Source organism: Mycena indigotica (assembly GCF_014461135.1).
Source record: "Mycena indigotica strain 171206Taipei chromosome Unknown Mind.scaff0006, whole genome shotgun sequence".
NCBI classification, from domain to species: domain Eukaryota; kingdom Fungi; phylum Basidiomycota; class Agaricomycetes; order Agaricales; family Mycenaceae; genus Mycena; species Mycena indigotica.
In genome coordinates, this window is record NW_023503005.1 from 2,814,153 (window position 1) to 2,827,325 (window position 13,173).

The window sequence follows — 13,173 nt, forward strand, 5'->3', positions numbered from 1 at the left end:
TCCCAACGTCATTAATCGACAGCTTCATTGGTAAGGATAGGCAACGTGACCAGCCTTTGCCCGTCCATTTTCCCCCCGCAACAAAGAACACTGAAACGGGCGCCTGTATGCGCAATGTCTGTGCAATTCCAAGGTCTGGTTACTTGAATTGCTTCTTAATCTCGCTTGACATGCAAACAGCCGTTGCCCAGGCCTTGCGCACGCACACGGTCCAAGAAATTATCCTCATGCTGGAAGATATCCAACCCGCACCTCGTAATTGCAGACACAAACGGGACAATTTGCTGAACTATGTTTCCACCTTGCCTCCTGCGTTATTTCAACGAGTCTTACAAGCTACAACAAATCGAGGCTCCAAGCGCGTGCGCAACGACGACGACGTCAAATCGTCCGCAGCGTCGAAAACTGGAAGTCGAGAAGCCTATCGATGCCCCACAAATGGTCCATGGCGGCGACTTACTGGAACTCATCAACGGCCCATTCCTACAGCGCGTTGACGATGAAACTGTGCGAAACTGCATTTCTCGGTGCGTGGGGGATATTCACTTTCCCTACCGTCCTAACCAATTCACAGTGTAATAGACGCCACGGGGAACGAGGCAATCAAAAAAGGAGTCTGTTTCGTCTGTGCTCGAAGACTTTTTCAGAAGGAACTCATCACCTGCGAACCTGAAAAGATCCCAAACCCTAAATGCCTACATCCTACTCACCCCCATGCCTCCCAGAAATTATACAACGGCATGTTACTCCACGCCCCACCGCTTCGACGCCCGCCTCCTCATTTCATTTGTCGTCAATGCTGGTCAAAGTTGGCAATATGCATAACCCCTCCATTATCTCTCGCCAACAACATGTGGATCGGCGAAGTGCCTTTCGAATTGTCGATTTTAACGCTACCAGAACGGCTTCTCGTTGGACTTTACTTCCCCGTGGCATACATTGTCAAACTTTTTCCAAAACGCAACCGTGATACCAACCCCGACCACATGAAAAGCGGCCTACGAGGCAACGTTTCAACCTACCATTTGGATTCTAGCGCTATCGCCGACATGGTGACAGGAAATCTTATGCCTCGGCCTATTGGCCTATTGGCATCTGTGTTATCAGTCACATTCGTCGGGGCCAAAAACGTCCCACTCTCGTCGCTTCCCGATCTCTTCAAAGTTCAACGCCACAGAGTTCACAACGCTCTGGTATGGCTCAAAGCTAACAACCCCTTGTACGCCAACATCAACATTTCCAAAGAACGTTTACTAGAACTACCCGAAAATGACGTTCCTGAAGAACTCACGACAACTGTGAGGTGTTCTGAAGACCCATCCATCCCTCTTCGCGAACACGCGGGTTATGCTCCCATGGATGCTTCCGACGACGTAGATGACAATGTGGCGGAAGCCGAAGAACGGGACTTTCAACAAAGAACAGGTCATTTTCGCCTTTTCTTGCGTTGCTGCGAATGACCAGACATCAGACTTATTGCCAGTTGACGCTTTACGTGACGATGGCGCGGTTGAAACAGAGGAGTGCCGTGAGTCACTTGGTTTTGCTCCTACCATTAATCTCTAACAAGGCATCAGCACCGGCCGTTTTCCCGTTGCAATCTCACGGAGCTATCGACATTTCTGGTGACGCCGTCACAGACCAAGATCTGTTCCGAGAGGCCACGCGTAACTTCGCGCCCTCATCAAATGCCAAGGATTATGCAGTTCGTCCCGGAAGCACTTTTGTAAACGAATACCCACGAGAAGACGCTGGCCAAAGAACGGACGGCGGTCCTTCGAACGCTAATCACCTTTTGGGTACTTTCCCCCTGCTGTTCCCCTACGGTCTAGGAGGCCTAGAAGTAGATCGACGAACTAAAGTATCCTACGAAGAGCATGTCCGATGGGCGCTTCAATACGATGACGGTCGTTTTCGAAGGGACCTGTATTTCATGTTCCAAGTTTTTGGTGTGCAAATCAAACGCCAAATTTGCCGATCAGCCTGTTTACAGCTTGATTTCAACACCTTTTTTCAAAATAGGGAAGCTTTTCAGCGACTGACTCCTGCGGATTTCCTCGTGGCAAGTAAAGAGGAGGAAAGCAAAAAAACCATCAGTAACCCGGTGATTCGCGCCTTTCGGAAACAAATCACTGCTGTCCGTGCAAGAGTGATGGGCACAGATGAAAATCGTGTTGCTATTCGTGCGCAAGTGTGGGGTATGACGCTAAGATTTAATCCGCCGAGTATTTGGACAACGATCAATCTGAACGACACAGCTGATCCTATTGCCCAAGTTTTGGCCGGCGCAGACATCGATTTGGACCATTTTGTGGCAAGTTTGGGCCCAAACAGCGACACTCGCAGTACTCGAATTGCTGCAGACCCTTTCGCTTCGGCAGAATATTTTCATCTCTTTGTGAAAGTTATTCTTGAAGAGTTGTTCGGTATCAAAGTCAACACTCTTGGTACTATTCAACGCTCTTGTGGTGTCATAGGCTATGTGAACGGATACATTGGCACTGTAGAAGCCCAAGCAAGAGGATCCCTACATTTACACCTTCTCCTTTGGCTTCGAGGAGCTCCCACTGCAATCGTCATGCGCAACGCCTTGCTATCCGAATCATTTCGCGTGAAGATGGCCAACTTCATCGCGAAAAATATCCGTGCACACATCCCCAACACAACTGGCGAAACGCTGTTGTCCCTACCTGTAAAACCCAGCATTTCTTTCTCAAGACCGGTAGACCCGCGTACCGTAGGCTATGAGACTCGGTCAGCGGAGGCTGAATCACGCATTGCTCGTGCTGTTCAAACTCATGACTGCGATGTCAATAGATGTCTCAAAGTCAAAAATGGACGTCTAGTTTGCAAGAGGAGAGCTCCTTGGCGCACGGCTGACAACGACTGGGTTACTGAAACAGGAGATTGGGGACCAAAACGACTTTATGCCAAAATCAACGCCTGGAACCCTCCGTTGCTCCAAGTCACGCGCGCCAATAACGACTTCAAGTTGATTACCAACGGAGCAGAAACAAAAGATATCACTTTTTATATCACGCTTTACATCGCAAAACGCCAGATCCAAACCGCCAATGCCTCTGCGTTGATGGCTAAAGCCCTCGAGTTTCAAGAAAAGCTATCCGCACGACAGAAGCGTAATCTGGACAAAAACAAACGCCTTCTACAGTCTTGCTCCAACGTTCTTACTCGCCAACAAGAATTCAGCGGCCCCGAGGTGGTCAGCTACCTGATGGGCTGGGGAGATCGATTCATCTCTCGCACACCTATGTCACAATCTACTGGGATCGAATAACTGCACAATTACGTCGATTTTTCCCCTACCTTGGCACCATAACGTATGCACTCGGGTCTAGCACTCCGCACCAATATTAACGCTCAGGCTGACAGGAACGACCATGAATTCCGCTCTACAATGACTACAGAAAATGTCGACGACTACACGGTGCGTTGAACTTTGTTTATAGCTTGTCGGAAGCCATTCACTTATCAACCTAGGGAGGGAGGATTTCCCTTACACGGGACTCAGATGGTGTTATAGTGTTGAAAGACCAACTGAAAGAGTATGAAAGACCGCGGCGATGCTCTTGCAAACATGAATTTTTATGACTATTTCACGCTTACGTACGATGGCAAGATGATCCTCAACGATGTGGCTCAGGAAAATGACCCCACTGCCGATGCAATGGAGGTGGATGCTGAGTCGGAAGATACGTGCGCACAAGTCTTACCAGAACACACAACCCTTGTTTCCTCTGATATACCCGTCGCTCCTCGTAAGCGCGGTCGACCTCGCAGCACCCGAGTGCCATATCGTAACGGCACCAAAAGGGAAGGTCACTGTCGTGTGCTGAGAGGCAAAGGTCAAGAGATCAACCTCCATTTCATTGGACAATGGTTTCCCAAACAAGAGCTAACAGGCGCTGCAGGGGAATATTACTGTGCTCAGATGCTGTTGCTATTTCAACCGTGGCGTAGTCTGCATGACCTTGCCAACGGGCAAACTTCCTTTTGCACTGCATTTCAACTATTTCAACAGCAAGCTACCCCTGAACAATTGAGAATTATCACCAATATCCAATATTTCCATGAATGTACACAAGCATCTCGAAGACGAGGAGAAACCGAACAACAAAGCGTGGTCAAAGAGAAGAAGACCAATGTTGATCATGACGCAATGGTTGGCGTGCTGCCTACAACATCAGCATCTAAAGAGCCAAGTGAGGAGGAAATAGCATACGCTCGCGAAAATCGCCGGGGCTTGCGAGAACGCATGTTCGGACAACAAGCTGTAGACATCGCGTTTGGTCAAGGCATCTTTGCTCACGAATATAAAAGTTTTCGCAGCCTCCTACCACCTGCCAAGCAAGCCACGATAGATGATATGGCGAAGTTTCATGCCTGGGGCAAAAAAATTGCCGCATATACGAAAAGCCCACAATTTGTTGAGGAAACCACACTAGATGTTGGTGGTACAGACCTGGGTCGCATTCAAATTTTAGGAAATGGTGGACGAGAGGGAAGAGGCTTGACTTCGATGCTTGCATTGGACAAAGGCTCTGTCACCGACATAACTCCCGATCGCAACGTTTCCGCTGGCCCGACCCTTAATACAGAGCAATCTCGCGCTCACAACATCGTCGTGGATCACCTGCGCCAAACGCTGTCAGGAGCAAAGCCTCGTCAACTTTTGATGATCATCCAGGGGGAAGGAGGAACGGGAAAGACCGTTGTACTGAAAGCCATTGCTCAATCCTTCGAAGACCAAGGAGTGCGACATATGCTTGCGATGACTGCAACAACCGGTGTGGCCGCTAGCTTATTTGCAGGTCAAACTATTCATAACTGGGCGGGCATTTCAATAAGCGACACAAGCGTTAGGGGGGCCAAACCCACTCAAGATAAACGCACCAAGAACATCCGACCTGTCAAATATCTTGTGATTGACGAGTATTCCATGCTCACAAAACGGCTCTTGCATCTACTGTCGCAAATCATGGCTATCGTTAAGAAAGAGGCGCACGAAGCAGAACCAACTGACCCCTTTGGCTTGGTCAATGTCATTCTGGTCGGGGACTTGCACCAATTCCCACCAGTTGGTAATCCAAGAGAAGCGTTGTTTTATGCATTGAAGGACTCCCCAAACGTCTCCCCTGAAGGATTGAGTTTGTACTTGCAATTCGACACGGTCGTCACGCTGACCGAACAAAGAAGAGTAACGGATGCATCCTGGATGGCGTTACTTAAGAGACTGCGCGTTGGAGAATGCACCAAGGACGACCTTGAAATTTTAAACCATTTATTGGTCGATGACCCTGATACCATTTCAGTCGAATGGGATAAGGACCCTTGGGCGAAATCAGTTCTGGTAACACCAAGACATAGCACAAGAATGCTGTGGAACACGCACTCACTGAGAAAGCACATGATGACCACCGGGAATCGCGTTTATCAATGCCGGAGCGAAGATTTCGTTGCCAAGACAAAGGCTAACTTGGATGCTTGGCAAAGACTCGCCGTCGCAAGTGTTGATACCAAAAAATCGAGCAGACTTCCAGATGTTATTGAAATCGCGATTGGAATGGAGGCTATGGTCTTGTGGAACATATCCACGGAGGCTGAACTGGCAAATGGAACCCGGGGTGTCATTGTGGATCTTGTTCTAGATCCCAGAGAATCAATGCCGTTGAGAGAAGACCCTGCCTCGCACGAAACCATTCTGCACTACCCACCAGCTGTCCTGCTGTTTAAGCCCTACCACACCGCATTCCCGCCGTTCGAAGGGTTACCACCAGGAATCATACCGATTGTTCCTTCTGTTGCAAAGTTTGATGTCCGCACGGTGCATGATCTTGAAACCATTGGACGCAAACAATATGCTGTGACCCCAGGGTATTCATTTACCGATTACAAGTCCCAAGGCCAAACGATACCGTATGTCGTCATTGACTTAGGCAACCCACCATCTGGCAGGTTGACGGCTTTCAATGCGTACGTTGCGTTGTCAAGGAGTCACGGTCGGGAGACCATCCGCATTCTGAGAGGTTTTGACCCCAAATTATTCACCACTCATCCATCCGAACAGTTGAGAGAGGAAGACGCTAGATTGGACGCCTTGGCTGCCGCTACAAAGACTAGACATCCAAGAACATAAAAGGCTACGTGGGCCTCTAATCCTTCGAGTGCTTCCCAGAGAAAGGTAACCAGAAATTGTGTCGTTCTATGCGTATGCTAACCAAGTATCAAAGATGTGGAAACGAGAGTGCTGCGACTCACACATCGCGTCTCCCTCGGAAGAATGCAAAAAGACAATGACTCCTCTCCGATGCATCGTTAACAACGACGCACAATTCCCTCTGAAGCCTTCGACGGTGACTCGCTATGGTATGGTGTTGTGAAGAGCCAGTCATTTTCGCAAGTTATTGGGGAACATACGAAGTCGCAGACGGTGATGCTAAGTAGCAAGTAATCAGCAGTCACATGTGTCACATTGCATCAACCAATTGCTATTGGCCTCAATTCTGCTATGGGTGTCGTACAGAAATTGATATTCAGACTCAGAGTCAAGGTAAATGGATGAGATGTGATTGTGAGACTCTGTACAAATTGAACATGGTAAATTGTGTCTATGACCTCAGTCTTGCCAAAGAATGCAGGTTCCACGCCTCCCAATTTTGCAACTGACGCGCTACGCATGAAAGACATCTGGCGGGGCGGTTCCGTTGCTAGTCCACCAGTGCTCGTTCATACTGACAGTGGAGCAACGCATGATGAACCAAGCAACGCACCGAGTGCCCAAATGCACCACCACAAGATCCGGCGTCATCCGGCCGCTGTGCAAATCAAGTTGAGTGAAGGGATCACCGGAGCCCCACTCAAGCATTGCCCCGTATTCACGGCAACCGTGCAGATCTACGCAGTCCACTGCGATTGGACGGAGGTCCAAGCGAAAAACTAGTACTGGATTCATTGTAGGACGGTTTTGCCAGAAATCCAACATTTGACGGCGGATGTCCGTAAACATGACCTTGAAGTAGTGGGTCACAATGCGCCGAATAAACTCTTGCTGAGCTCGATCTACATTTCCTGAGCGCAGTCCTGCAGCTATGTCAACATTATGAGTCATTTGAATGAGAGTTTACACACGCATAACGGTCCTTCCTAAGATTTCGCATGTTCTCCGATGAATTGACCATGCCTGACGCTGGCAAGGTCTTGCGCAAAAGTAAGCGGTCTTACACCCTGCACAACGGCGGATTTCATTCCGAGGGCGTATGGAACCACACTACAAGCAAATCAGCACCGACGTTCTACTCGGAAAGTCATACCGCAAACCCCGTCACACATTCTTAAAACTGGAACATGCACTGCCACTATAGCACGGTAAAGGCGAGTGTGCCGGTCAATGATTGCATGGAAGTTGAATAAAGCCGCCATGACACTCCTGTCCAGATTAAGAACCTCCAGGGCGTCGCGAATACCCCGTGACCGTGTACTGAGTGCTTCAACAACGCCAATATGCCAAAGAGAAGGCCCAATACCCAGTAATAGAAAATCAACTAGTCGTGCCGCCGACCGGGCACTAATACCGTTTCGCAGGATAAGCAAGCAGGATTCAATAACGCCGCTTTCAATTGCTGAAGCCCATAGACCTTGATGAGTTCTTGCATTAACGATCCTGAGAAACGCGCTCATCAAAGTGTCCAATAAGGGTATTTTCTGTCGCCACTCGCAGCGCTCATAGGCACACACTCTCTCCATGACTGAACTCAACAGGGCATAAGCACCAGCGTCAACCAGGGCATCCACATATGTGTCGTCGGGATGAGCTTGTACCATAACATCCAGCAGGCGAAAGGTTGCAAGAAGCAAAGCGTAAAGTTGAAAAGGGTCGGTGAATGCCAAACGAAAGGGCACTTCGACGCAACCCAGAGATATTTGCGCTAGTTCAGCGGTCGTAAAATGTCGGAGCTGACCGACGTCGACAGGAGGCAAATCCGCATAGCAAAGGACACGCAAAGCTCCGACAGCCATGATATATTCATTCCTTGAATCGTTTGAAGCGCCCCGAGTCAAAAGGTCCAGCTGATGGAACAAGAATTCCCAAGCGCTGTGCATTTCCATGATCGGACGAGAGAGAATGCGATGTTGCCGCGAAGGAGGCCAATGCCGTGCCACACATCAATACAACATCCTCTTGGGTCTCTGCTCCAGGCAGTCGTAGCTCCACACCACAGCGCACGAACACCATTAACCAGTCCCAGAAAGCTGGCAAGGATTCACTGCATTGGCGCGCATGGTTTCCCAACACGTTGTTCTGCGCGATGACCATAAATATATGCCAGACCTTTACGCAATGACTTTGCCATTGCAGTTGAGTAAGTTGACTAGCAAGCGCCACCGCAGACTGAGATGGCACAAGGAGCTCTGCGGCTAGGACCAGAAACTCCGACCACGTTTGGCGGAGTGACGCTCTATGCAGAATGGCTTGCAAACGAGTGTTGTAGTCCACCAAAGGTTGGTTGGGGGGCACATCCTACACAACGTTGAGCCAGAACATGACTGAAGACATAGCACTGACCCAAACAACTGGAGAAGTAGGTAGCATAACAGGAGAGCGAACGCGTTGAACAATGAATTGGCCCCCAAGCGCAAATATTTGAGCGCTCTATGGAATAACCCAAGACCGAGCCTAGAAACCTCGTAGGTTGATCACCCAGAAGCTTGTTACGAAGGGTGAGATTGAGAAGTGGCCAGTGCGTGAAATGGAGAAATCGAGTGCAAGTCGACGCGTTGAGCGGATCAAGATGAGTAAAGCGTGACTGCGCCGTGACACTGAGCTTAAACCGTCTTTCAATGGGCATGGTGCCAATTTTTAACCAACGTCTTTGTCGAGCCGTTGCGCAAGACATCAGCATGTTACCACCAGTGCGACATCCTTTGAATCTCTTCAGCAGCTAACTGAAGTCAAACGCAGCCTCACGACCGAACTTTCCGTTGTCTCTTGTTCGCCACGGGACTGGACAAGCCTGCTTTTGTAGACGTTCCTCTGCGACTGGGAGTGACTGAGCCTCAGGGTCCTTTTGATCTCGACACGGTTCGCTGGCAGGGTTTGGGAACCATGAACAGCGCGTCTTCATACGACCAAGAAGAAGAAGCTATAACCGTTCGCTCGTGGCCATTGGAAGACACACGCCTACTAAAGAAGGCTTACACTGTTTTTGGGCCGCCTCAGACAATCGCGGACTACCAGAGTTGCATCAAAAGCCACCCAATCAATGAACTCGTTAACTCTATGACCACCACTGGCACACAAGCACCATGGCGAGGCAACATTCTCGTCAGCGCAAGTGACATAGGGCATGGTACGAAACCGGATTACCACATAGGCATAACCGACATGACGCCGCATGACTTGCACGTCGCTGAGTTAATCGTCTGTTGGTGCGCACGCTTCTCCATGTCAATGACCAAGCTCACTTTTGCGCACGCACAGTCTCGTGAAAGAGGACTTGTTGGGTCGTAATCCTGCTGCATTTTTTGGTCGTAGTATATAAGCAGCTTGTTTAGTCACGCCATTTACTAACTTAGAATGAATCCTCTCTCACCTCTCCTGACGCCGAGCCCGTCCCCCCTCCTATCCTTCGCCATCCTTCAAAGGGTCCTGATGTATGCGCCGTGGAGCGTGCTGGTGCACTTGTCCCACACATGCCGTTTGATGCGCATCATGGCTCGTTGCATCGTCCGCAACAGAATCGCTTGGCGAATTGGGCGCATCCTACTTGGACGGGACTCCCTCCAAGCCATGCGTAGACAAGCCACAACTCTACTAATGCAACTCATGGAGATGACAAACGCCCTCATCATCGGCCCCGTCCCACTGGCAGTCATGACATTCTGCTGCATGGATGACGACAATGTGCACATCAACAACCTGAACATTATGGTGCCCTACACCCATTTTCACTTGTGGCAAAAAATGCTTTTAGAGACAATGGGATTTGACTGGTAATTTCCATTTTTTCGCATCAAACAAACTGGAGAGCTGAGTTTGTAGGGACCACGAAGCCCTCCTCCCTGAAAGACTCAACGGGCACGCAAAGTCATTGACACTATTTCACCGCAATGTAAGCCACCAATCTCTCCTATTCTTGCCGAGTATCACATGCAACACCGACAGGATACGATAATCAGCATATACACCACGTTTTCGCACTGCACTCTGCGAACTTTGTTCGCCAGCCGCTTCACATCGCAAATGAACTTCATATCAAGCAACATAATATATTCGCCATACCCACAATTAACGCGGGAACAGCGCGCCCTACCTGGCTGGAGCACTGGCGTCATTCCGCTCCAGTTCATGGCCAATAATATGATCGCGAGCACACCAGTGGGCCGGTATGTGACTTTACTGGCCGACTCCACGACTCTGGGACGGCCTTGTGGCAAAGAGTGCCCCGGCATATGGCGACTGGTACATGGTCTGAATGGCTTTGGCCAATTTCACTTCAATGATCATGAAGAGGTCATTAACTTTGGTCAATCTGCGAGGGTGCTGTGGCGTTTGTATGGGTCATGCGAAAATATCCTTTGTCATTACAGAGGGACGAATAATCTAGTACTGTGACCTTGTTGTGTAATCTTTCCATGTGATGATAAGTAGTGAGTCAATAATTATGACAGACCCCCACTCTTATACTTATAAGAGGTTTTGAACCTGGACTAGTGCGACGCTCGCTTTCAATGTGGCAGCTCAACTTTGACTGTCAACTTTTGATCATCAATCAAGTCTCCTTTGCCACTCTTCTCTCTTTCAGCGCTGTATCCCGCCACACACGATCCGTTGTGGATTACCTCTTTCAAAACAGAGTAAATCGACTCTTGACTCACTTCGACATCCCTTATGAAGAGAGACGCGTGCTCTGGACGATTTTCCGCGTGACGAGGGGAGGTTTTACTGGGTCAACTCTCTATTGGGTTACGCAACCTAATCCCTCCTGGTGGCCAACGGATCTGAATATCTTAGCTGGTTTCGGCGCGTATCGACCCCTTATGTAGGCTTTTTTTCGCAAGCTGAAGTACGAACCACACATTGTGCCGTCCAGAGTGCCACAGTCTCTACCGTTGGCGGGCCAGATGCCGCTGCTCGTGTATTCTCAGACGTCTGCATTTGCAGCGCACACCACCTATCTGAAGCTGAACAACCGCACCATTACAATGACCATCGCTCCCGACGCCACCCCCATGCGAATGTTACTAGAAGTGGAACATACTCTGCAAGCAGGGCTGTTGACGCCGTCCGCTCTTATTCTGTTGTATCCGAAACACTTCGTGGCAGAAGTTTCAATGCGTCGAGAACGAGGGGTCCTCAGAAACTCGCTGTTGGACAGGATGATGACATATTCCAAGCTAGCTAGTCGCGGCGTAACTTTGATTCGAACGGGCTATCAACCTCACAACTCACCACAAATTCCGTGCCTCCCAAACGAGTGCCCGTCACAAGTTCGCCGCCTGAGATTCGCCAGAGGAGTCTTAGTCCACACTTGGTCTCAGCACCCGGATCCCCTGGGTCACGAAGCTCAAAGTGGTTTTCTACTAGGGTATTATGCGCTCTTATGGTCATGGGGCATCTGCGTCAACTACACTTGCCCCTTTCGTTTGGCAACCAACTCGCCTGTTCGTCCCACGTGCACCCGCTGGCCCACAGAACGTATCTTGCAACCCAAAACTGGCAATGCTTTTGTTGAAAGCAGAGGCCATCAACGCTTGCGTACCTGTACGTTATGCGACTCCGCTGCGCCGATTATCTAACTCGCATAGGCCTTTCCGCACATTTTCCAAGGCTTATTGTACCCAACGCGTTGCGCAGAACCTCTCTTAGTCCCTGTTCCCCTTGACCACCACGCCGATGAGTATCGCACAATTGACGACTTATGCCCTTACCTGTGGATCTCGCCTCGTCTACAAGGTGTCTCTCGCTGCTTGCTATTCACTGCCCCCAACGCAAGTGGTGGCACGGTGGCTATGGCAAGCATCAACGCCCAAAGAATTATTGTAGGCCCAAACACGCACTTGACCTTATTCTTGCAAACTACGGATGATAACTCGGAGCAGAATACCGTACTTTGCCCAATTACCCAGTACAACACGCACGGTGGAAAGCGGGCGATCCACGGGGATGTTTTGGTCTTATGCTTCAAAAACGGCACCGTCATTAATCCTGATGCAGTAGGTGAAAAGCTCTGCCGTCGAGCAGTGCAAACGTGAGCCATGCATTTGGCTGTGTTATCAGCTCTAACGAACTTTAATTAGTTGGTGGGATACGAATCCCACGTTCCTAGAAGCTGCTCGTTATCCTTCCCTAACAACTACGGTGTGAAGCCTTGCGCTAATGCGAAACAGTGCGAAGTAAAATCTCATGTAATACGACAACCTCAATTCACCCCCATACATTGACCTTTGCGGAATATAACCCCCCGTTCCCTTTTAATCTGAGATAAGCAGCAGTGCGGTAAGTCACGCGATGAGCGATGACACGTAGTGTCACTGTGGTCACACGTGTTGATCCCACCACAAACCTTCCCCACATTCAACGACTCCAGTCGCTCTGAAGACCGCTCCCTGCCATTTCTTCCGACACGTCCTGCTGACGCGCTGAAACTCCCCTGCGTGGAGAGCTCCGCCGAGCCCCTACGCGGAGAGAAACGACGCCAGTTGCTTCCTAAAACGCCATGGACTTGACACAAAGCACCTATTTTGCGGGCTCAGGCTCAGGGCAACAGCCACAAAGCGTGCCACCCGCAATACTTCAAGGGCCATGTTCGCTGGGCAGCCTAGTTAGCAACTACGTGCTCGCTCAAACGCGCCTTCCCTCATCAGAGCGCCCGTCATGCGCACCAAGTGAAGACGAGCCCCTTCACAACCCAGTTTCTGACTACCTGGCGTTGCTCGGCCATGACAAGTGTGCTTCAACAAGGTCCCCATTGCCATTTCTCCATCCACAAATCAAACCGAGGACGGAAGTACAGCCACAGCAAAAGCGCCAAGCACCGGCAACAGACGCCACTAAATCGTCTGAGCTCTCAGGCGGACAACTCCCTCCGAAAAAGAAGCAGAAAACAGAGCGCCAAACGGTGTGGCAGGACGGCTTGCCCCAAAGAACTTCTCGCG

General features: G+C 49.9%; 1 protein-coding gene across 1 annotated transcript; it reads left to right on the forward strand.

The window, feature by feature from the left end:
- Positions 1–291: 291 nt before the first annotated feature.
- MIND_00735000 (ATP-dependent DNA helicase) lies at positions 292–3,295 on the forward strand (the record flags this gene model as incomplete). The annotated part of the gene is made up of 5 exons (XM_037364051.1): positions 292–527; positions 575–1,425; positions 1,472–1,528; positions 1,578–2,198; positions 2,406–3,295. The coding sequence occupies 5 exons, from the start codon at positions 292–294 to the stop codon at positions 3,293–3,295; spliced, it is 2,655 nt and encodes an 884-aa protein (XP_037219695.1).
- Positions 3,296–13,173: the final 9,878 nt, after the last annotated feature.